At 37.0% G+C, this 25,654-nt stretch overlaps 1 protein-coding gene across 3 annotated transcripts; it reads left to right on the forward strand.

Moving 5' to 3' along the window:
- The first annotated feature begins 49 nt into the window (after positions 1 to 49).
- On the forward strand, positions 50 to 23,823 carry LOC115992468 (DCN1-like protein 4). 3 transcript variants are annotated; one of them, XR_004092525.1, is made up of 10 exons: positions 50 to 402; positions 779 to 863; positions 5,088 to 5,162; positions 5,866 to 5,902; positions 20,860 to 20,943; positions 21,084 to 21,144; positions 21,251 to 21,357; positions 21,998 to 22,063; positions 23,258 to 23,404; positions 23,492 to 23,823. XR_004092525.1 is itself a non-coding variant. In XM_031116675.1 (9 exons), exons 1-9 carry the CDS (start codon positions 318 to 320, stop codon positions 23,351 to 23,353), a joined length of 696 nt encoding a protein of 231 aa, XP_030972535.1. In that variant the 5' UTR covers positions 50 to 317; the 3' UTR covers positions 23,354 to 23,823. The 3 variants fall into 3 exon arrangements, 1 of the variants encoding a protein (XP_030972535.1); XR_004092526.1 differs by having other exon boundaries at positions 23,506 to 23,823; XM_031116675.1 differs by having other exon boundaries at positions 23,258 to 23,823.
- The last annotated feature ends 1,831 nt before the right edge of the window (positions 23,824 to 25,654 follow it).

Raw genomic sequence — 25,654 nt, forward strand, 5'->3', positions numbered from 1 at the left:
ATAATTGACCTTAGTTATTAGCCTCAAATCTAAGGAACCACCCAACTACGTCATCCATGATCTACCCCTATCTCTCTCTCTTTCTCTTTCTCTCTCTCAAACAGACTCTCATCAATTTCCCAACTCTCTAGAAAGTAGAAAGGAAAAGATTAGAAAGAAAACCCAATAACCAAAACTTTTTTTTTTTCTTTAATTTTTTTCTCTCTCTCTGTCTCTCTGTAAAAGGATTTGGGCATAATATCGAGCGACGAAGCTTTAATTCTTCGATCGCTCTCTCTGATTATCTCTCTCTCTCTCTCTCGCTGGAATTCCTGAAGATGCGTCGCTCTGCATCGAGGAAAACGGGTCAACCAAATTCGACTCCCTCCCTCAATTCTTCCCCCGCCGATCTCTTCCGCTCTGGTATGTTTCTCTTCTTTTTTTTTTTGCTTTACTTTTCTTCTATTTTTTCAAAAACTCCTCCTTTTTCAGTTTATGAGCTATTGCCTATTGTGATGGGAATTTATTTGTTGCATAACTGTGTGTTTGTGTAGGTGATCAATATTAATTTTCTCGGGAAAAAAAAAATTCCAATTCATGAACTATTGTGATTGGAATTGGAAAATTAAGCTCTTATGGTTTTGCTCTGTTGTTGACTATGCATATGTATTGTGGAAACTAAAAAAAGAAAAGAAAAGAAAAAAAGCTTCTTCTAGCTTTGTCATTTATTGTTTTTTCAATAATATTAATTACTTAGCTCACGATGCTTATTATAATGCCATGAATCTCAACTATTCAGCGTCGAGTAAAGCCACTACGAAAGAGCTGGAACGAATCGACGCCTTATACTATTCGTATGCAAATGGGTCTTCTGCTATGATTGAGTAAGTCTACTATGTCAAAATGCTTATGCTAATCTTTGCCTTTTCTATTTGACTATTGTGCCTTAAATTGTGTGTGTGTGTGAAATTTAAGTTAGCTTTGAAGTCAATTGTGTACTTCTTTAATTGAGGATTGTAATCCTATTCTACATTAAATCATATATAACTACGTTGGGAAGGTAGGGCAGTCGTGGGCAACTCCAGTGTATGGGTTCTCTGGCTGAGGCTACCTCAGTCACCAGCAAGGGACACAATGGCCACTATTGCCTTCGGTGAGGATGTGTTGGTAGGATACACCTTGGTGTGTGGGTACTGATTTTAACGTGGTCAGTGGTTCGTTTTCCTACAGATTGAATGGGGGATGAGAATATTTCTCAAGCAATGCATGGATTTTTTGATTTCATCTCAACACATGGTCGAACAACTCTAGAATTGATTGCTTCTTATTTTTGGCAAGTGGTGGGGGATCACTTCCCAACTATGACTTAGAGGAGGTTGTATAGGCTACTTTTAGCAACCCTAGAATTGATTGCTTCTTATTTTCAGCAAGCTTAGTGACTGATTTGCATTGTATGTGCAAAAGGAGTGGGGAGACTGTTGATCATCTGCTGTTCCATTATCCTATAGCTAGAGAATTGTGAGAGGTGGTTTTTGGCTTGTTTGGAGTTCAATGGGTTATGCTGAAAAGTGTCCTAAATATGTTGATTTGCTGACAAGGTAGATTTGGTCAACATCAGAACATAGAAGTTTGGAAGACTGTCCCTCATTGCTTAATCTGGAATCTTTTGTAGGAACGGAATGCTCGAAGTTTATTATAGACTTGAAATTAGTGTACTTTCAATCTTTGTAAGTGGATACTAGCATTAGGCTTTTATTTTTATTTTTTATTTTTTATTTTGTCATTTCTTTTATATTTGATTGGTCATTGTATTTTGAGGCTTTGGTTTTGATGTACCCATATTATACTCCCTGAGTACTTGGTTATGCATTTTTCATCTTAATAAAATTTGTTATTTTTAAAATTAAAAAAAAAAAAAAAAAACTATTCAGTCAGCATTATTATTTTATATTTCAATGCATGATGTGCTCATGTATGCAATTATTTTAGTATGTAATGCAAGCTCTCCTTTTTGATCCCTCTTCAGATCAATTAGTTTTCTTTCAATCTTTGTATGAGTGGATGCACAGTAGGCTTTGTTTTTTCTCCCCACCCCTTTTAGATTTGATTAATCCTTGTAATTTGAGGCTCTGGTTTTTATGTACCCATAGTATACCCCCTGTGCACTTGGTTATGCATTTTTCTTCACAATAAAATTTTTTATTATCACCAAAAAAAAAAAAAAAAAGAAAACCTATTCAGTTAGCAGCATATTTTATACATCAATGCATGATACTCTCATGCTGCGGTGGAGCTAGAAGGGGGCTAGAGGGGGCTAGAGGGGGCCATGGTCCCCCCTAGCTTTTTAAATTTTGCCCTAGAGTAGGTAAAAATATTTATAACTTAGATAAAAATTTGCATACTCCCCACACCCCCCCCCCCCGCCCCCCCGCGCAAAATTTTCTAATTTTGCCTCTCAAAATGTAAAATTTATATCATAAGAGTGGCAGCTCAAATTTTTAAGCAGTCTAGCAAACCAAAAGAACTAAATTGGTCACAAAAAAAAAAAAAAAAAAAAAAAAAAAAGAAGCTAAGTCCACAACATTTTCCCAACAATTCATAAGTGGTAAGGTGTTATTGGTTCTAATTTAAACCTACCACTAAATTTTTTTTTGTCCACCAATATTAACCTGTCACTTAAGATTTGTTGTGAAAATATTGTCGAGATTGTATTCCTAAAAAAAAAAAAAAAATTAAATTGGTACAAATAAATATAATCCATCTAATGGTCCATTCACTTTGGCTGTCCAAAAAGTAACAAAACCTAAACTCCCCTTTAATATATCCCAAATCACCATAGTTCATGTGCACCTGCCCCTTTGCACCGTCAGTCAACTGACTGCGGTGAGTCCGTGGTCTTCCAGGCTCTGGCGACCATCATAACTGGTACAGATCTCTCACTCTCTCTATCTCTCGCTCTGTCACACTCTTGCTCTGTTTAGCATTTACTGCTACAGACTATCACTAAACTAGTTACTACTCTCTCTCCTTTTCTTTTGTGATAGTATATGCTGTACAATTGTATTGCACTAACCTTAACTTTTTGTGTGGCTGTTAATTTCTATCTGTTTTTTATTATTTTTATTTGGATGGAGTATGTTTGGCTGTCAAATTTTAGTTTATTACTTTATATATACATACTATTACCGTGTGAGTGAATAATTGTTGGACACTAACATTGATATTGAATTAAAGGTACAAACATTTCTAGGAATTAGTGTAGTTTAAAATGAATGTTATATTATATACTCTCAAAAACAAATAACGTTATATAATATATAGCAGCTACGTTTCATGTTCATACAATTTTTTTTTTTCTTTTTCTTTTTAACTTAAGCTATATAACCGTAACTATTTTATAAAATTTAATAATTAGATTTTAAAGTGTAAGTAATTTATAGACAAACCATCCATATTTGATGATTGTTTTTTGAGAAAGAAATGTCATAATTTAGAAGTTATCGGTTCAACTTTATAGGTAAAATCCCCTAGAAACACTTGAAGATGTTAACCTAAACAAATGGATATTGCTTCTTTAGAATGTGTTACAAAGATCAATATTGGAATTCGTTTAATCCACGGTATGAAATCCATCAAACGTCTCTCAAAATGAAGTTTTGTAATACGATGAGTTTTTGAGTGATTGTTTAACTGTATATTAAGAAAAAATGATTGTTAAACAAATTAGTTTGGAATCAATTAAAAATGACTTTAGTATGCACTACTTTGTTGACTTAAATTAATTTATGAAATAAAACCTTTTTTTTAGTTACGATAGTTCGGCCCCCCCTTAGAAAAAATTCCTGGCTCCGCCACTGTGCTCATGTATGCCATTCTTTTAGTATGTAACGTAAGCTCTCTTTTTTGATCCCTCTTTAAATCAATTTCTTTGTTACGTCTGACTTGTATTGCCTCTGCTTATATTTCAATTATGGATTTAGAAATCTTTTCTGGATGTCTAAGTGTATGAGGTTGTGTGATATGCAAGGCATGATAGCTCAATTTTGACATCTATAATGAAAAATTCTAAAACTCTTTGTACATGTGTTCTCTTTACTTATCCTGAAAAATGGTGATGTGTCAATACTTCTATACTATAAATTCTTGGGAGTGATTTGGACCATAAAAGAGTGTAGGAAAGTATTGTGTGGAAATAATGAGCTGAAGCCTAATCACTTAAGCTAGTTATTGCTTTCTTTGAGGCTTTTAGGGTCTTTAATGATTGAATTTCCATGGAAGAATATTTTGTTTGCAAGGGTACCATGGAAAATAGTAGCAGCTTTGGGCAAGGTTTTTACAATTAACACCTTGAGAAAACAAGGGGAAAAATGATTGTGGACAGATGTGGAATGTGTATGGATTGCTGTGAGATGATAGACCATCTCTTGTTATATTGTGCTGTGCTGTGTTGTGTTGTGGCAGGAGAATTGTGGTCGTTAGCCTGTTCCTTATTTAGGATGCATTAGGTAATGTCTCATATTGTGATGAAAGTATTTGCTAGCTGGAGAAGGAGTTTTAGTTGTCATGAGAATGATGTTATTTGGGGGTTAATTCCTTTCACTATCATGTGACATCTTGCTGGGAGAGGAATACCATACTTTCTATGTTGTGTAGCTCATTTGTTCATTATTTGACTAGCCACACGCTTTGAGAAGTACACATAATAATTCTTTCTTGGATTCATTGCTCTTCCCAATTTTGGTAATATTCTTGAGAGGATGGAGTATATTCATCCTATTTACTTAATCTTTTGTCTTCTAATATATTTACTTTTTTACTAAAATTTTTCCCCTTCTTTTAGATCCTTTAGGTCCAACCAGATTCTTATGACAAGAAATGGTAAATATGTTTTTCCAAAGAGAAAGAAGTGATGCTTCTTGATATTCTTTTTATTATGATTAACACTGATTTGGTAATAAATTTGATTCATATCCTTTTTAGTTTAATGATAAGTTGATAACTAACTTTTGTATCAAACTCCACCTTATTTATTTGCTTTATGTAAAAAGCTATCTTTCATGTATGAAAATGCAAATACAGCTTTAGTATACTAATTGTTTTTTCAACAGCCCAGAGGGAATCGAAGCTCTTTGTTCAGACATGGAAGTAGATCATACTGATGTGAGGATCTTGATGCTTGCTTGGTAAGTTTTATCTCCGTTTGTTTCAACGTAAATTTTTTTTCTAGAAATGTGTTTTGAATTTTCCTGTTTTTGGTGCAATCAAAATTGACAGTTAAAGGAAAAACTTTTATGACCAACAGAAAATTATAACCAAAGAAGTGGTAAACAGTTATGCTTTTTTGCAAGTGTGAGCCATTTCTTGGACCAAGCTTATGCCTCCTCCCCTCCCATTGTCCCTACTACCGATACCTCCTCCACCCCCTTCTCACCTTTCCCCTCCCATTTGACTGCCTGGCCACCACAACCTTTTACCTAACCCTACTTCATTCCACCAACACCTTTTCCCATATTAGTGCTTCCACCATCACCTTTCTCCCCAACTCCCCTGGTGCGGCTGCATCACCACCCTTCTGAGTGCCCCCTCTCCACTAGGGCCCCCCCTCCTTTTTAACCATTGACACCTCTCTCCACCTCAACTATCACTATCTACTGATTTTTTTGGTTGTTTCTGTTAGTTTTAACATAGAGACTTTCAGTGCAACCAAACACTTAAATAATTTTCTGGATTTGAACTAAACAATCCATTTTCCCTAAAAATATTTTTTTATTGAAAACACATTTGCTAAGAAAATTTTTTACGTTAAACAAGCGGAGCCTAGAATCATTGGACATCTCACTTTTTAGGTTTCACCCTTTTGTTAAAACTGATGACTACACGTACCAGGAAAATGAAAGCTGAAAAGCAGGGATATTTTAGCCTGGTAAGGAAATTTTATTCACAGCATTTCTTTCTGTTTCTGTTACCTTTTTTTTTTAATGACTGTTTTAGCCACTTCATTTATATTTTTATCACCCACTTGTGCTACCATATGATTTTTTATATATCAAATTTCACAATCCATTGTAAAGTCTACTAGTATTTAACACCAGATTTTAAAGGTTGATTTTGTGATGAAGGATGCTTATCTTTTTGTTAAGAATTGTGTTCTTTGGGTTATCATGTTTCATTTATTATCTTGTTTGCTTGAAGATACAATATATTCATGCTAGCATTTAGGCAACATTTGCAGATATTTAGGGGTCATTTGGTACATGTGTTTAAACACATGTTTTCAGTTTTTAAACAACATTATACGTATTTTCACACTTTTTCACCCACACGTATTTCCAAAAAATTCAAGCAATGTTACTAGAACAACGTTACCAAACGGCCCCTTGTCATTGTCGTCACCACAACCGTACAACAACAAAAAATTGTGGTCGGTGAGCCAATGATGCATTTCAAGCATACGTTAATAAAAAATTACCGACACTAACACTAACGCCCCCCTTATAGGTAGGCATTCCAATGAAATCCTTGTGGGTTTAAGACCCATTGGGCATACGTGTAACATACCAATCAAAAAGGAATAAAAAATAGAAGGTAGGCATGCTTAGCAAAATCCAATGCTGGACTTGCAAGCTATTATGCTATTTAGAATAATAATTAAGGATACGTTTGGTACACTGAATGAGAATTACGACAGGAATTGTAATCTTTATTACTAGGAATAAAATGTGTTGTAATGTAATAACTAAATCTATTCATTAGTTTGGTTGTGAGTTATAACATTAGATTGAAACTTAACATTTATTTTTGGAAATTTCTTACTCATACAATTATATTTCCTTAAAAATTGTTATTTTTAAATTTAAGAGAGATATGTGTTATTTTTTATGATTTTTTATTTTTATAATTGTTAGATGTATATAGAAAGTTTGTTTACTTGGAAATATATTAAGTTTTGAAATTATTGCACTTACTAAGGAATAGCTAATACAACCTCTTAAAGAGGAATAGTTATTCCTCATTTTGAAGAATAGCTATTCATAAGGAATGATTATTCATTGTAATAAAAACATAACCAAACTAAAGAATAACTAAATCATAGGAATAACTATTACATTACAACGTCTATTACAGTCTACCAAACATGCCCTAAGTGATTAAATTCATCATTTCCGATCAACCTAAGCTATTTTGATAAGTGGTAGTTATCATGGTATTAGAGCTAGTCGTTTAAGTTTTTTTTTGATAAGTAAGAAAAATTTTATTAAAAAAAGACATTTTCATGCGAAAAGATCACAAAGCAGCCAAGTACAAAGAAGAGGGAAACAACTAAAAAACCTATGTATAAGGAAGAAGTGAATCTATAACATCGGAAGGGAATCACCAAATGTGAGTCCCAAGCCCGTGACCAATCAAACAAAGAGAAAATAAATGAGGCAAGAAGCTGATTCCCCCAACTCTTCTCATCCTCAAATGTGCAATTATTGCGCTCCCTCCAAATGCTCCACATCAAACACAACGGTGCCAAATTCCAAATGCTGGACAAGTGCTCCCCAACCAATTCCTCTACCCAAATAGCAGATCTATCACCCTCCTTAGTAAAACTCAAGAAACTCCAAATGATCTAAAGAAAAAACACCATAATTGATAAGCCTCTTCACAATAAATCATTAGATGATCCACTCTCCCCATGACATCAGCGCATACAACACCAATCCACATTGTAAAATCTCTTATCCTCAAACTATCACTGGTGAGTATCTTTCCCCACACTGTAGTCTAAACAAAGAAGGAAACTCTTCTGGATGCCTTAACCCCCCAAATGTCTTTCCAAGGGAAGATGTTACAAGAGTGAACTCTTAGCATATTATAATAAGAATGGATATCAAAGTCTCCATTCTTTTTCCACTTCCACCTCACATGGTCCCCACTCTTAGTTGAAGGAGTTATAACCTTATCTCCACTGGACATTCCATTTAAAATTTTGAAATTACACTTGTTTAGCTGCACTTATTAAGGGCGTGTCTAGGCCAATACATAAGATGTAGTGTTAGAATAATGGTTAAGTAATTAATTTCAACATTTTTACCCTCTAAAATATTTTGGGATAAGTGAGAGTTTATGTTAAGGACGAGAATAAAATAATATTGAGAAGCGGAAGCGAGAAAGAGAGAAGAACACCAGAGATTATGTGGTTTGGCCAACGGCCTACATCCACAGAATAAAGCCCTAGCAGCTACATCTTTATTGTATACTCAAAGTCATCAATTACTGTGAACCCTAACAGGGTATATATAGAGACTAGAAGTTAGGGTTAGCCTAATATGGGCTTACAACATAACTGGGCCTCTTGGACTATTACATCAACATAAACCCAATATTTTAAAACTTCCCCTCAAGCTGGAGCATATAGTCCTATAGATCCAGCTTGTAACACACAACTGCCAACTTGCTTGAAGAGGCTGAAAACAAAGTGAATTGGCCAAAATTGAAGTTGAATCAATCAAAAAACGAGATGAACCAACCGAAGTTCTGCAATATAAAAAAAAAAAAAACCAAACAAAAGTTTTATAGTGGTTAGGTTATCCTTATCATGGATAAGGAACAGGTAAAACCTATACCCAAACAACAAAAATCCACCAAATTGGCAAGGGATTTCCCTGTCTACTTTGACCAACAACCAACACCGGTGGCTCCAGAACAAACCGAAAACAACCAAATAATAGAATGACCACCAAGAAGTGCTGAGAACAACAACCAACAACAACTACAATCACCAACAACAACCATAACCACACCAATAACAACCAACAAATTTATCTGAAGGTTGCACAAGCAAACAACCACTGACAACCATCGGCTCTGATACCATGTTAAAGATGAGAATAAAATAATATTGAGAAGCGGAAGCAAGAAAGAGAGAAGAACACAAGGGATTACGTGGTTCGGCCAACAGCCTACATTGACAAAATAAAGCCCTAGCGGCTACATCTTAATTGTATACTCAAAGTCATCAATTACAGTAAACCCTAACATGATACATATAGAGACTACAAGCTAGGGTTAGCCCAATTTGGGCTTTCAACATAACTGGGCCTCTTGGGCCATTACATTAACACAAACCCAATACTTTAACAGTTTATAACATTTGTTAACATAATGGTGCAAAAACAAAATATAGGCCTCCAATTACGAAGATCTATGGACACAAAAAGATGGCTCAATTGGGGGTTTATGCACCCATGGAAGATTGATTTGTGATTACTATTCAAATTTGCCTATTCAAGAATTATTTTATGGACTAAAGTACACTTTTTGGCCCTTAAAGTTTGGGGCTGTGTTTATTTTGCCTCTTTTTTTTTTTTTTTGGTACCCTTTGTGTCTGATTTCATTTTCATATTGGCCATTTCCATTAGTGATTTACCATTAAACGGCCGTCATGTTTAATCATTTCAAGAAATACCATCTCTAAAATGCTATGGAATGTAGGAATTTCATTGTTGTAGGCATAAAAACATGAAAATGGATGTTAAGGCCAATATGAAAACAAAATCATATATGGAAGGCCAAAATGAAATTTTGAAATGTAAATGGAAAAAATGAAAACAACCCCAAACTTTAAGGGCCAAAAATATACATTAGTCTATTTTATGGGTTCCTCATGTGGATGACGTTAAAGTTGTGTAGTTTTCAATGTCTACATATTGTTTTTTTTATTTGGGTTTTTATTTTATTTTATCGTCAATTTTGTAGTTAGGAAAATCTATAATTTCTGCAATTTTTGCGAATTAAGGGTATTTTGGTACTTTAGTTGACTCTACAATTTTCTAAGACATCCTATCTTAGGTTTTATTTTCTTTAAGTCCAAGTTAGTCTTTTATTAGGTTTTTAATTTACTAGATAAATTAGGAGTCCTGATTCTAGTGTGTGTGTGTGTGTGTATTTTTGCTCGATGTATTCAAAGGAGATGGAGTTGATTAATAAAATATTGAGTGTTTTGAGTATTGAGGCATGTTGGCCTTATTCGTTTTTCCTCCCTTACCCTTTTCACTCTTCTTCCTTTTCTCCTCTCTGTTATACTTCCCTCTGTTGTGGTACTGTTCACAGATACTGTTTATGCCGAAACACCACGATTTCCTCTCTTTTCCTCCCTCCTTACAACCCCAAATCAAATCCTTTAATATTATATCAAATAGCCATAAAATAACTCATCAAACCATCTTTCAATTCCTAACGCAACCCCATAATTTTTTTCCAGCAATTCTACACAGTTTTATAAGTAAACTTAAACCCACCACAAGCACATGTAGACAAATTCCCCAATTTGTCCTACGTCAGTGGGTGTTATGAATGAGTCTGCTATTAGTTGGACCTAAGGCCCAATCTATTAATGTTTAGTATATATTTTATTTTTCATTAGTTATTTTATTTTCCTATTTAGTATAGGAAATTAATTCTTTTTCTTACTAGGTTAGTAGAATTATTTTCTATTCCTACTAGGATAGTATCCAGGTGGAAGTTTTAAATTCCTTCAACGCAATCCCTAAGTCTAGGAGAACATGTATGGGCAATTTCAAAATTATTGAAGGAATTCGAAATATGAACTTGGATGACCAAATCCATCCTTTGAATGTGTGGCTATCCAGAAATGTAGGGGTGTCCAAACCAACCCGGACCTGAGCAAAATTGACCGGACCAACTCGACCCAATCAGATATGGGTCGGCTCTGAATAAGTTTCTGTCGGCAACAGATGTAAACATTTAAATCTGACAATTTTTTGGTTCTGATGTCGGTCTCTATAATGGCTAACCGTTAGAACCAAACTGACTGATTATTGTGAGATAAATAACCTCTTTTTACCTGTGTAATGTGTCTCTACTTGATTGGCTTTTAAAATTCTTGCCTCTTTGCATGGCTGACACGTACTAAGCCTTATCTCTCTTTTTCCCTTTTTCTATGCAAACTTATCTGTCCTATCCTTATCAAATATTACCTCTGAGGCTCGGACTCTTGGGTTTTCTCTTTGAAATCAAAAGCTAAAACCAAATTCATTTCGCGTGCGAGTGTGAGTTCCTTTGGGTATGGTGAGGTGGCTATGGTATGATTTGATGTTGTGTGTTGTATTGTGTTTGGGGTTTTTCATTTTTGTGTGTGGTTGTAGATTTGAAGCCAACAGCCAGTCCGACTGAACCTGTCCATAAACCTGAAGGCAAACGGCAGTCAGAGACCCAAGTATTGTCAATCGACTGCAGGTGACATACTCCAATACCCGATGAGATCGGGTCGAGTCACAGGTTGACCCTCAACCTGAGTCCGACTGACCCGTGTACAGTCCTACAAAAATTTGTATTTTTGGAGTAATTCATAGGAACTGGAATGTCCAAATAAATCCCTTAAATTTGTGATTATCTAGAGTGTTGGACCACTTGCCACAACTGCCAGTAAGAGTGTGCATACAAACCAACCATCCCAATCCAATAAGAAGGCAATGGATTGCTATGAAGCACAGGTGCGGGACTCGGCAATTTTTGAAAAAGTAGAGTGCGGGTGCGGCGATTAAAAAATTATTAAAAATATTTTTATTTATATTTTCTATATATTTTTACTATTAAAATATTCTTAAAAAACACATTATATGTCCTTGGTTCACAAAACAAAGAAAGAAGAAGGCAAGAAACAAAACAATAAAGAAAACACAAAAGAAGCAACAAATATTCAAAATAAAATTGAGGAAGGACAAATTTAGTATGTTTGGGCCTCATTCAAAGCCGATTTTGGCATGATTCAAGGCCAATTTGGTCAGTTTCGGCCGCCGGCCGATACGACCTGATTTTGGCTGGATCCGGCGAGATCTCGCCGGATCTAGTCGGAAAATCGTAATACTTCGCTGGAGTTTATGGGGTTGTCCTTTTATTGATTGGGCTGCTTTGGATGCTGTGCAAACTTCAGGAGGGGTCCTGCTGATTTGGGATAAGAGGGTCTTTGAGAAGTTGGATGTTATGGTTGGTCAGTTTTCTGTCAGTGTATTATTGAGAGGAGTGGTGGATGATTTTGTGTGGGCTTGTACAGGTGTTTATGGTCCTAATGACAATGGTCAGCGATCTACCTTATGGGATGAGTTATCCCAGGTGCGTGCCAGGTGGCCTATGGCTTGGTGTCTTGTAGGTGATTTCAATATTATCAGGTACCCTAGTGAAAGGATTGGCTGTGAGTCTTTTAGCCCTGCTATGTTCGCATTTTCGGATTTTATTGAGAATAATTCTTCAGTTGATTTACCTTTAGAGGGGGCCTCCTTCACTTGGTTTAGAGATTCTGGTGTCCCCTCTATGTCAAGAATTGATAGGGCATTGGTTTCTCTAGATTGGGAGGAGCATTATGTCAATGTATCCCAACGGGTTCTTCCCCGGGTTCTTTCTGACCATTGCCCTCTTTTGTTGGAAGCTGGTGTTGTTCGGCGTGGTCGAAGTGCCTTTAAATTTGAAAATATGTGGTTAAAAGTTGAGGGTTTTGTTGATAGAGTTAAGCATTGGTGGGATGGGTACAGTTTCGCGGGCTCTCCAAGCTTCATTTTGGCTCAAAAATTGAAGGCTTTGAAAGCAGATTTAAAAAAATAGAACATGGAGGAGTTTGGTGATTTGGCTTTCAAAAAAAAGAACTTGCTGGCTGAGCTAATGGGATTAGATGCGAGGGAGGAGTTGGTGGGACTTTCAGATGAAGATCAGATCCGTCGCCTTCAAATCAAAGGTGACATAGATCAGTTGGCTTCTCTTGAGGAGATTTCTTGGAGGCAAAAGTCTCGGGCCTTGTATGTGAAGGAGGGCGATAATAATACTCGATTCTTTCACAGATTAGCAAACTCTCATAGAAATGCTAATCAAATTAAAAGGATTGAGGTGGATGGTGTTCTTTATGAGGATGAGCCTGACGTGCGCTCTCAGTTAGTTCTTTTCTATCAAGGACTGTTTAAGGAAACTGAGGTGGGGCGGCCCTCTATGGATGGGCTAGATTTTGCTTGTATCGAAGAGGGTGAGCGGTTATCGTTAGAGAAGGAGTTCTCAAAGGAGGAAGTCTCCTAGGTATTAAGGGAGATGGAGGGGGATAAAGCCCCTGGTCCTGATGGTTTCACCATAGCTTTTTTCCACACTTGTTGGAGTGTGGTGGAAAAAGATGTTATGGATTTTTTCGCCTATTTTCACCGACACTCGGGGTTTGAGAGGTCTATGAATGCTTCGTTTATCACTTTAATTCCTAAGAAGGGTAATGCCATTAACATCAAGGATTTTCGTCCCATCAGTTTGGTGAGTAGCGTGTACAAGTTGCTATCTAAGGTTTTGGCTAATAGGTTGAGGGTGGTTTTGGACAAGCTCATATCTGAGACTCAAAATGCGTTTGTTGGCGGAAGGTAGATTCTAGATTCAGTGCTTATTGCAAACGAATGCCTGGATAGCAGGTTGAAGAGCAGAAGTCCAGGGGTGATATGCAAGCTTGATATTGAAAAAGCTTATGATCACGTGAACTGGGAAGCCTTGTTTTATTTGATGGACCGGATGGGTTTTGGGATGAAATGGAGGGGGTGTATTAAGGCTTGTGTTACGTCTGTCCGTTTTTCTGTCCTGGTAAATGGATCTCCTGAAGGTTTTTTTGGATGCTCGCGTGGATTGAGACAAGGAGATCCACTATCCCCGCTATTGTTTCTCTTGATTATGGAGGTTCTAAGTAGACTCTTGAAGAAGACAGAGGAGTGTAATCTTATTCGGGGATTCCATGTGGGAGGTGTGAACGCTGTTGGTGTGCATATTTCCCATCTGTTATTTGCTGATGACACTATCTTATTTTGTGATGCCTCTAGGGAACAGTTGCTGTCCATAAGGTTGGTGATGTCTTGTTTTCAGTCTTTTACAGGGTTGAAGGTTAATATCGGGAAAAGTGAGATCGTTCCTGTTGGGGAGGTGAATAATATAGATGTTCTGGCTAATATTCTTCAATGTAGAGTGGGCAGATTGCCTATGAAATATTTGGGGATGCCGTTGGGAACTTCTTTTAAGACAGCTGCGGTATGGAATCCTATTTTGGAGAAAATGGAGAAGAAGCTATCTAGGTGGAAGCGGCTCTATTTATCTAAAGGTGGTAGACTCATGCTTATAAAGAGTACTCTCTCAAGTCTCCCTACATATTTTTTATCTCTTTTTACTATTCCTAAAGTTGTGGCGGCTAGATTGGAAAGTATTCAGAGGAATTTTCTGTGGGGGTCTTCTGAGGGGAGTTTCAAGTTTCCGTTGGTGGCTTGGGATAAGGTGTGTTCTCCCGTTGAGAGGGGCGGTTTGGGGATAAGAAATGTGGTGTCTTTTAATCAAGCTCTTTTAGGGAATTGGCTATGGAGATTTGGTCATGAAGCTACCCATCTTTGGAGGAGAGTTATCTCCTCAAAATACGGTGAGGGTCAAGGGGGGTGGTGCACTAAAGTCTGCAGGAGGGCTCATGGGTGTGGTCTTTGGAGAAGCATTAATGAAGGGTGGGAGAGCTTTTCTAAGCATCTGTCCTATGAAGTGGGTGATGGTACTCGTATCCGCTTTTGGCATGATAGGTGGATTGGTGAGAATTCTTTAAAAGATCGCTATCCTGTGCTTTATGCATGTTCAGCAGTCAAGGATGCTTGCATCTCTGAGGTTTTGTGGGCTCCAGAAGGGGGTTCTGTTAGAGTGTGGAATTTAAGGTTTTATAGAGCGTTTGAAGATTGGGAGTTGGCTGCTTCTTACTCTCTTTTTCAGCTTATCCATCCTCGTATTCCTCGAGGTGATAGGAGAGATACTCTTCGCTGGGGGCTGAAAGGGGATGGGAAGTTTGACACCCGATCTTACTACCATGAGATTCGGGGTGCCTCGAATTCTTTATTTCTTTGGAAGGGTGTTTGGAAATCAAAGATTCCTAAGCGCGTGGCTTTTTTTCTTTGGACTGCTGCCCATGGTCGGATCCTCACTTTGGATAACCTAATGCTTAAGGGTCGTCCTCTAGCTAATTGGTGTTGTATGTGTTGCTCTGATGGAGAGTCGGTAGACCACCTTCTTCTTACTCTCTTTTGGTATTCATTGGGTTATGCCGGGTTCGGTGGCGGGTTTGTTATCTAGTTGGCATCAATGGCTTGGGAAGCATAATTCGGAAATTTGGAACTTGGTTCCAGGGTGCTTAATGTGGATTGTGTGGCTAGAGCGAAATCGTCGATCTTTTGAAGATAAAGAGAAAACATTGGAGGAGTTAAAGATTTTATGCCAACGCAGTCTAATGGAGTGGTCTCAGTGTTGGGGTTTTACTGAGTGTTCTTCCCTCTCTGAGTTTATGCCTTCCCTTAGCTTAGTTTCCTGACTTCTCTCTTGCTATTGTGTTGTGTAGTGTTGTGCTGTGTTGCTGTTTTATTGCTGTTGTGTTGTGTTGTTGTTCATCATCATGAACATCTTGTACTTCTCTCTTCTTTTTTTTCCTCTTTAATATAAGTTTTCTAATTACCTATCAAAAAAAATACTTCGCCGGAAAGGATAAGGATTCGGTTCGGGTCGGGTGTCACGGGTTTGAAAACCAAAAACCGACAATCGACCTGCGTGGGGTCGGGTTAGCTTCGCCGGAACCCGCGTTCGACCACTGGAGTCGTCGGATTGGATGGCGGCGGGTCGGACGCGGGCGGGTTGGCCGGGTTGAGCGGGTCGCCGGGTCTTCTGGATAGTCCTACCTACAACCAACATTTTCATCAAAACCTTTTCAATTGAAAAAAAAAAAAAAAAAAAACCCTTATTTCTTATGGCTTTTGTTGATTGATTAGGAAGTTACTCTTGAAATTTACATATTGAAATAAAAATGTGGGCCTTTGGCGGTTTTGAGACCCTTATTGGAGATAAATGCCCAATGGACCTGACAAAGTAAGCCCATATTGACCAACCCAAATCAATCTATACTGGTCACTTGTGGGTTGGTTTGGATCAGTTAATTTAGGGACTGTGGAGTGTGGATTGATTTGGTTTGGTAGTTTATCAACCCAATGAGGTTGGTTTGGGTTGAAAAATCATTCCAAACTAACCCAAACCGACTTGTGCACACCCCCCTCTAGCGGTGTCTACAATGTCATCATTGCCATTGTCACGGCTACCAGCCCACTACTGTGGCCACCACCATCATGACTGCAACCACTACTGTGGCACCCAACACTATCATCACCACCATTATGACGCTGTTGTTTCCTTCACCTAGTTGTTGGATTTTGCAATTCTGCTAGGTCCTATCTTGCTTGTGGCAGCAGCCCTATTTCTTGAAGCAAAGAAATTATAAGCACCCATAGGTCATTTGCCAGTTTGGCGGGGAAAAAAAAGACTTTTCCCTAAAAAGCTTTTACCCGTCAAAAGAAATTACACATTAGAAGTTTCCATGTTATGAGTAATCAAATCTTAAGTTCTTTAGCCTGTCTTGTTAACTCTGATCCTCATAAGGAATTGTATTTCACTATTCCTCTTACTCCTCTTCCTTACATTCTTCATGTTTGTTATACTTTTAAAGTCTAGATACCATATTGCATAATTAGAACAACAACCAAGCCTTAGTCCCAACATTTTGGGGTTGGCTACTAGCATGGCATACTTGATATTTTTGTTTTAATGTTATTTTAGGTCTTTCTCTATTATTATTATTATTTTTTTCATTCCCTTGACTTGAATTAACTCATTATTCCTCTCTGGTGTTTTAATTGCTCTTCTTTGCACATGACAAATCTTCTCAAGAGACTCTCATCTTTTCATTAATGAGGGTAAACTTTATCTTTCAGCGAATTTTTTTCATTTCAAACTCGAATCCTTTTTTTTTTTCATAGGTAATCAAAGATTTATTTCATAAAAAGGACATCATGTTCACGATGGTGAACATTCTGTTCTTAAAACGAATACAAGTACCTCAAGAAGAGATACGAACAGAAGGAAGAAATTTAGAAATGGAAATACGATGTGTAAAACCCCAAATTCTATCCCACTGAAAAGGTCCCAACTTGTATAGGCTTCAAAAGATCTACTAATCTTACAATATTTTCAAAAGTACGATTATTACACTCCTACCAAATTAACCACTTCAAACAAGCTGGAACCATATTCCAAATATTAGAGGAATGCTTCCCCAGCCAATTCCACCAGCCAAAAAGAAGGGAGGCTACTGTCTTCGGCATCACCCATTGGATCCCAAATATATATATATATATATATATATAAAATAAATAAAACTTCACTCCACAAGACATAAGCAAACTTACAATGTAGTAGAAGATGGTCCACAGTTTCCTTATCACACCGACACATGCAACACCAATTAATCAATGGTAAATGTCTAAGAACCAAATTATCAATGGTAAGAATTCTACCCCTAGCTGCTGTCCATAAAAAGAAAGACACCCTTTTAGGTACCTTTCTACTCCAAATACCCTTCTAGGGGGAAGAGATAGAGGGAGAGCCATCCGGAACAGTTAACAAATTATAACAAGAGCGAACATCAAAGACACCAAAATGATTCAACTTCCAAGTCAAAGTATCATCTCCGTCGCCCCTTGGCATATTGGAGTAAGGATGCTTAATAGAGAAAATGCTCTTTCTACCTCCCTTTCATGAAAAACTTGATGGAAATGTAAATTCCAGCTTCTATTAACCCCCATCTAAATTAGAAACAACCAAATCATAAATCTAAGCTTCTTTGGAAACAGCATGAGCAAAAAGATCTGGATAGAGATTCTTTAGAGGGATAGTCCCACTTTGAGGGTCATACCAAAAATGAATACGATGGCCTTCCCCCATAGCATACTCCACCTGTCTAAAGAAACTCTCAGCTCTTGCTCTAATATTCTTCCACGTTACACAGCCATGAGTCCCTTGAACTTCCCTAGTACACCAGCCCCCACTATCCACTCCATATTTGTTTGCTATAACCTAACACCATAATCTGTGAACTTCTTTCCCAAAGCACCATAGCGACTTACCAAGCAAGGCTTGATTAAACAACCCCACTCTCCTTATCCCTAAACCACCCTTCTCCATTGGTAAACAAACTTTATCCCTCGCGACTAAAGAATATTTAAATACTTCATCAGTAGTCTCCCAAAGGAAATTCCTTTGTATCTTTTCCAATCTGGCTACTACAGCTTGAGGAATAGTGAACAATGATAAAAAATAAGTAGGGAGGCTCCAAAGTGTACTCTTTAACAAAGTAAGTCTACCACCCTTAGACAAATATAACTGTTTCCACCTAGAAAGTCTCCTTTCCATTTTTTCTAGAATTGAATTCTATATCGAGGGATCCTTGTAATGTGCCCCAAGAGGCATACCCAAGTAAGTCATAGGTAGACTTCTCGCCCTACAACATAACACGAGCTAGTGCATGTAAATTACCTACCTCACCTATTGGCACAATCTCACTCTTACCAATATTGACTTTCAAACCTATGATAACTTCAAAGAAAATCAACACCATTCTTACATATAATGAGAACCTAACTGTCGAAAAAAAACTTGTTGGAGAACCATTAACAAGAACTGAGAACCTAACTGTTGAAATGCAAGCCTTCATCCATCTCCACCACCTCTCCCCCAAACCCATCCTCTCCATAAGGTAGAACAAAGCATTCTAGTTCACATGATCATAAGCCTTCTGAATATCCAGCTTGACAATCACACCAGGAATTCCACTCTTAATTCTACTATTCAAACACTCATTTGCAATAAGGAATGAGTCAAGGATCTATCTCCCTCAACAAAATAATTCTAAGAGTAAAAAACAAGCTTATTCAAAGCACCTCATAGCCTATGTGCTAAAACCTTTGCCAGAAGCATATACAAGCTGCCCACAAGACTAATAGGGCGAAAGTCCTTTATACTGACAGCATTGAACTTTGTAGGGATCAAATAATGAAATGTGGCATTAAGAGATTTCTCAAAGATGCCATGTCTATGAAAATCTGCAAAGAAAGCCATAACATCCCTTTCCACTACACTAGCATTTTTAGAAGAAAGCTGTAGTAAACCCATCAGGCCCAGGCGCCTTATCTCCCTCAGCCTCCTTTAGTGCCTCAAGAATCTCCTTTACTATCCAATTTTATCTCCTGGAGACAAACTACATCACATTTCCACTCTGTAAGCTAATTCTTCACAATTACCCTCTTCTAGGGATTGTTCAATCCCTGCACATTCCAAGATAAAAGTTTCAAATTCATAGACAATGATCCATTCCAATGGATTTTAAACTTCCTCGAGTATTTCTTCTCAATTGACCATCATAATTAATTGTGGAAATTAAATATCTTAATTCTCTCATACTTTTTTGGCTAGGATTGCCCACCTGATGTGTGCTTGCAGCATGAACCTGTTCTTCCCAGGTTCTCTCAAGCTTTTGAAAAAAAGAAATACACAGATTCTCACAAGATGAAATAAGGAAGCCCACATACTTGCCAAATCTTTTGATCATCATTCTCACCCACTTTGAAGGCTCCATATTGTCCCCCTGAATTAACCTCAACAAAATCACCCTCCTCCATAGCTAGAACCAGACCTCCATTGGGATCCCACTAAGCCAAAGGTTCGCAAACCAAAGACTTTGGCTCCTCGTCACCCTTAACTGACAACAAAGACTCATCCCACTCTAACACTAAAACCTCGTCATCGGAAACCATTACAGAAAGAGGAGAAAATCGATTCGGGCTCACCAAGTTGTCGCTGAAGTGAATCGGCAAATTCATCAGCTGAAAACGAGGTCGGAAAGCTCACCACCGATGGAGCAAGTAGGTACCCGAGTCGATGTGTCCTTCGGGGTATGAACCCACTTTCGAAACGAGACCCACCTCAACGCTAGAGCTCAGAAGCTGTGCCAATATCTTCGATTTAGAACCATGGTTGCCTGACCCTTCACCCGTGTTGATGTGTCCATTGGGATACTAACCCACGTCAGAGACAGGACCCACCTCACCACCGGTGTCTTTGATTCTGACCCAAGGTTGCTCAACCCTTCACCCATCTCCCAGGAGCTTTGACACACTATTGGAACATCCCCAACACGTGAAGTGCCCAAGGCTTTATTAGAAATAACGGGCTGGGCTTGGTGGGCAGCAGGAGGCCCAAACTCACGGTTTGTATACAAGGAGATAGACCCATCATTAATGGGCTGGGTTTTATCAGCCCAACAAGCAGACCTACCTGCTCCTTCCCACTCAGATAGATTCATGGAACTTACCCTGGCTCATTAATGAAATAAGAATCCGTTTGACCCCCATCAAAAACTAAGGAAAAGGCCTTCGAATCAATACGAAAAGAAGCTGAATTTCTGTTTGTCAACCCTTGGTTAGGAAGAGGTCTATGTTGTGGAAAAGAGGGTGGGATGATATTTTGTGTTGGTGGCTGTGTAACAGGGGGTTTTAGGTTCTTATTGGCCAAAGGTTTAGTGGGGTTGACCGGCGAAGGGTGTGGTACATACTGTCCAAATTGATACGGCCAGTAATAAGATTGTGGAAAAAGAATAGTATGTGGAGATAAAAATGGTTGCTTTTTTTGGGGGGGGTAACAAGGTTGCTGGTATGGAGGAGGGAAAAAATGTGAAGGAGCAAAAGGTGGGCAGGCTGGTGGGTACAAAGGTGGTGGCTGTGAAAATTGACAAGGGTTGGATAATATAGGTGGTGGGGGATGGTGGGTGGGGGCACTCACGTTTGAATCCTATCTTTTCTTTTATTTTCACTTATCCATCTTAACATTATACCATTTTATGAACATGTTTCTTAATGGCCCAACATTCATATTATTTAATTATTAATTGTTATCTCTCTCTCTCTCTCTCTCTCTCTCTATGCTTAGTTCATACATATGTTGTGATACATTACTTTTTTATAGGAAGAGTGGCGAAGAGGCCTTAAAGCACTCAGGGCTGACACTGTAAACAAATTAAAGAAGGCACTCCCGGAGCTAGAGAAAGAGGTAAAATAATTGAATTGGCCACCTTTCTAAACACTTGTTGTCAATTAAATATGTTTGGAACATGCATATGGTTCTTACTGGAAATCGAATGAAGATTGTAAGCTGCTAATATCTCTAATTTGTAAATATATCTTGAGAAGGTCAAGAGGCCAACGAACTTTGTGGATTTCTATTCCTATGCATTCCGGTATTGTTTAACAGGTATAATTAGTTTGCATTCTTGAATTTTAATGCTTGTTCATTTTTTCCTCTGATTTTAAGTTCATATTTGTTCTACTTTGCAACTCTCTCTTATTTATTCTGTCAGAGGAGAAACAAAAAAGCATAGATATAGAGAGCATATGCGAATTGTTGGATCTCGTTTTAGGTTCCCAATTCCGGGAGCAGGTTGACTTTTTCGTTGAGTATTTAAAGGTAAGTGGATGACTTTATCTTCTTTTTTTCTCTACTTTTTTTTTTTTTTTTTTTTACAACATTTTTCAAGTATGCCATTTTTAACTACAGTTGATAGAGCTGCACATTTATATATACCTGTGAGGGAAGGTTTCACATCAACTTGAGCTGATGTATGGTTTACAAGACCACTTAGTTTGTCAGCTTACTGATAACACTGCTTGGCATTGTTGTACTAATGAACTCTTGCCATATTCTATGAGAAAATAGAATGGATTTGATCACTTCCTATTTTTCTTTTATGTGGGGACTCTAGGGCCCGTTTGGATTGAGGGGAGAGGGAGGGGGAATGGAGGGGAGTAGAGTAGAGTTGGCTGAAAATAGGCTAATTTTGGGCCTACTCTACTCTACTCACCCTCCCTCCCCCTCAATCCAAACGGATTAGTAGAGATCTTGTAGCTAGTATGATGTGGTTCACAAACTGATTGGTCTGATAGGCTTAGACTAGAAAGCGAACAACCTATTTATTATGATGCTTATCTTTTGTAATTCTTGATCTCTCATGACCTCTTCCACACCCCCCCCCCCCTTCCCCCAATTAAAAAAAAGTAAAATAATAATCAAATAAATAATTCCTTATATGCTTGTGTTCCAAATTCAGACTCAGAATGATTACAAGGTCATAAACAATGATCAGTGGATGGGCTTCTACCGGTTTTGCAATGAGGTACTCTTATAGTTTGGTTACTGGTTTGTGTTTCTCTGTTTATTTCTTTTCTATATACTTCTAGCATGTCAAACATGATATCTGTGTTGTGGTAAAATTATTAACCAATCTTGTTTATACTGCATTTGCATGTGCACTCGCACACGCACACGCACACGCACACTTTACTACTTAGTTACTAAAAGGGGAAAAAAAATAACCATGCTTGTTTTCTAATCCCTAGTTTGAAGTTCTACTTTAAAATTACATCTCAGTTTCATGGTGAAAGTAAAATGTGAACTAGTCAATTGAATTGTTTGCGCTGAAGTTGCTGCTAGCAAATTCCCTCTTTGAATGGATTTGAAATAAATAATTCACAACCTTATACTATTATGGCAAACTTTTTTTTTTGACAAGTAAGAAAGATTATGACAACCATATTATATGTATTCAAGATCCACTAGATGCATATGCTTTTTTTTTTCTTCACACGGTTTTTACTTAGCAATAGTGCAGCTGACAGGTTCAGGTGCCTTAGGTGGTCAAAGTAATTGTAAAGCTTATATAAGCCTTAGTTGTAGTCAGTTTAAATGTATTAGAGATTTCTTCTCTTCATTTGGCTACTTCTGATTTTAATTTTAATTATTTGTTTTAGATGTGCTCAAAGCTTGTTCAAATTGAGCCTATTTAGGATAATTGTATTTAGAGTAATGCTAGGGACGTATAAAATGGCACAACTTGTTCCACAACTCGCCCACGTGGTGAGTTGTGAGTGATAGAGGTGTCTCCACATGGACCCACCATCACACCTCTATCACTCACAACTCGCCACGTGGGCGAGTTGTGGCACAAGTTGTACCATTCTATGTGTTTCTAGCATTACTCTTGTATTTAAGTCTTGCATTCATGTGCCTGTGTGGCCTAAGGTTTATTAGAGATGTTGCTTTTGGCTGTGGCTAACCATAAGTTCTCACAAAATTTATGCAATTTCTTAAGTGAAGTGATCAATTTGTGTTATTAGAAATCATGAACATTTTGATAAGACAAGAAAAGGAGAACAATAAATTAAATGAGTTGAAAAGGATCTATTTTGTAGGTCTCCCTTGTCATGTCTTAAGCTACTAATTTCCTTGCTCAGATTTGTGTATTCACTGGCGCCTTGTTTTTGAATTTATATTATAAAACCTGAGGTAGCATTGACACAATTCAATGCAGATAAGTTTTCCGGACTTTAGTAATTATGATCCTGAACTTGCCTGGCCCTTGATCCTGGACAATTTCGTTGAATGGATGCTAGCAAAGCAGAGCTAGTCGATATCATTTGGTCAGCTTGATTTTCTGCTGGAAACCACAGTCGTGAAAGTAGGTGGACTTGAAATATGTCTACCCAATTGCTTATTCATTACGACTTCAAAGTGTTTCACTCTTTTTGATTAAGTTCATTATTAGTTCTCTGTTTGCAGGACCATTCAGACTACACACCTGAAATGCCTCCCCCTTTTTTTTTCAATCTTTTAACATGTTATTTCTCCATTTTCTTTTAAACATGAAAGTCATGCTCAAGGTCCTCATCCTCAAAAGCTAACTGTTTGTGTTGTGGATAATGCTTGAGAAAGTCTTGATGTATGTAATGTTCATTTTCGTGCAACCATTAATAATATTATACTATTGATACTATCCAATTATTTGCTGCAAGTTATTTCTGCTTATCTTTAAAACCTGTATTATTACTCTCTTTTATTCTGAAGAGATCAAAATCTGAATGTATTTCATATTATATAAAAAAAGAAAAGAAAAAAAGAAACGAGGCATTTTATGGGCAGCATTTTATAAGCACTTTCTGCAGGGTTGTGTGTGTGTATATATATATTCTTTAATTTATTTATTTATCAGAATTCTATTGCAATCTTTGACCATTTTATTATAAAAAGTACACAAAGATACTATTGCGGTTCAATAATCTGCTTTCTATAGAATGATGGCCCAATCTGGCTTCTTCTGCCTGGACAAATGGATTTGGTGCTTCTTAATTATCGCCAACCTATATCTTCTCCTGTCTTAATCAAATGGTGCTAGGTGCCATGTCCCCATGTATCTTGCCAATAATCACAAATCAAAGTATTCTTAGCCATTTATTCAGAATTTTCTTTTCCAAAAGCCATTTTATAAAAACCTCTTGCCACCAAATTGGAGAAGATGAATTTATAACACACACACGCACATATATATATATTGTAATTGCAGATGTCAGAAATTTTAATCCCCAAGTATACTCACCATCAGGGTGGAGATGTCAATAGGTCGAAGGGCCTTGCATTGGCACCATTGAGTGCAGATGTGCATATATGTTTTTGTTGGATTTTATTTGAAAATATACTACAATATTTATTTTTGATTGGTGTAAAGGCATGATGCATAGTGTTAATAACTTTTCTTCACCTAAAAATGTGAGTGAAAAAATAATTTAATTCAAATTGAAGCCTAAGAATGTAAGAAATAATTTTATTTTAAATTAGAGTAAAAAAAGAATTGAAGGAGACATTTAACATGCTTGAAAGAGTGTGGAGGGGCAGGAGGAGATTGATATTTTATAATTTTGGTCGAACTATAAGAAATTTTGTGATAATAGAAAGGTTTTGAGAGTGCTGACTATATATAAAATAGAAAGTGAAAAAAAAAAAAATTTTAATTGATCCAATTTAATTAAGTTCGGGAAATCTATCTGTACAATAATTCCGTTCACGTTTATTAAGAATCTTTTAAATTCCTTTTCTTCTAATTTTTTTTTTTATAAATTCCCAAAAATAGATTATACTGTTTGGTTTATTTTTAAGAATTGTTTTCCTAAAATATCCTTAGGTTTATATTCAAAATTTCAAGAATATTAGTATTATTTTTAGGGCAAATTAAACTGACAACTCTGGAGTATGACGAAATTAGATTTGTTATACTAAATTTTTAAGAAATGACAACCCACCCCCCAAATGATCAAAATTCAAAATAATTGACTATCTCTCTCCTTGTTCCACCTCTAAATAATCAAAATATTTGATTCTCAACCCCCAAAATAATTTAGAAAAGGGGGTAGAGTTTCAATTATTTTGATAATTTTAGGTAAAGTGTCATTTCTTAAAAATCAATAATATCAAGTTTAATTTTGTTAGGTGTAAATGTTAATTAACAGTAAGGTTTTCTACATAGAAAATATGTAAGAATTAGAATTTGAAATAGTTAACATTTGACCTGAATATGTTGAAATAGGAATTATTGAAGAGAATGGTTATATATATAGTATCTACTAAAATATGTATATATAATTTTATACTGAATTTAAGGTCCTTATTCGTTCCCAAAGGTCAAAGCAGTGGTTCCTAATTAGGCTAATTTGTTGACCACCAAGCAGTATCAAGCGGGAAAAAAATCCAATTAGAATCACAAAAGTGACAGCCTTTGATTGAAAAAGACTGGTTCACCTTAAATCGTGGCACCATGACCTTGATTTCACTGGATTTTACATCAAATACAAAACGATCCTACCCCACATACCATTCCCATAAAAAAGAAAAAAAGAAAAAAGAAAAAAAAAAAGGCACAGGCACATACATTATTCTC

The sequence above is a fragment of the Quercus lobata genome, chromosome 5 (assembly GCF_001633185.2).
Source record: "Quercus lobata isolate SW786 chromosome 5, ValleyOak3.0 Primary Assembly, whole genome shotgun sequence".
Lineage (NCBI taxonomy): Eukaryota > Viridiplantae > Streptophyta > Magnoliopsida > Fagales > Fagaceae > Quercus > Quercus lobata.

What these genes read in the sequence shown, in the direction of transcription:
- LOC115992468 (XM_031116675.1), top strand. Translation starts at nt 318, where the DNA reads ATGCGTCGCTCTGCATCGAGGAAAACGGGTCAACCAAATTCGACTCCC. An exon ending in ATTCCGGTATTGTTTAACAG is followed by an intron (nt 21,145 to 21,250) that starts GTATAATTAGTT and finishes TTATTCTGTCAG; the next exon opens with AGGAGAAACAAAAAAGCATA. An exon ending in TCTACCGGTTTTGCAATGAG is followed by an intron (nt 22,064 to 23,257) that starts GTACTCTTATAG and finishes AATTCAATGCAG; the next exon opens with ATAAGTTTTCCGGACTTTAG.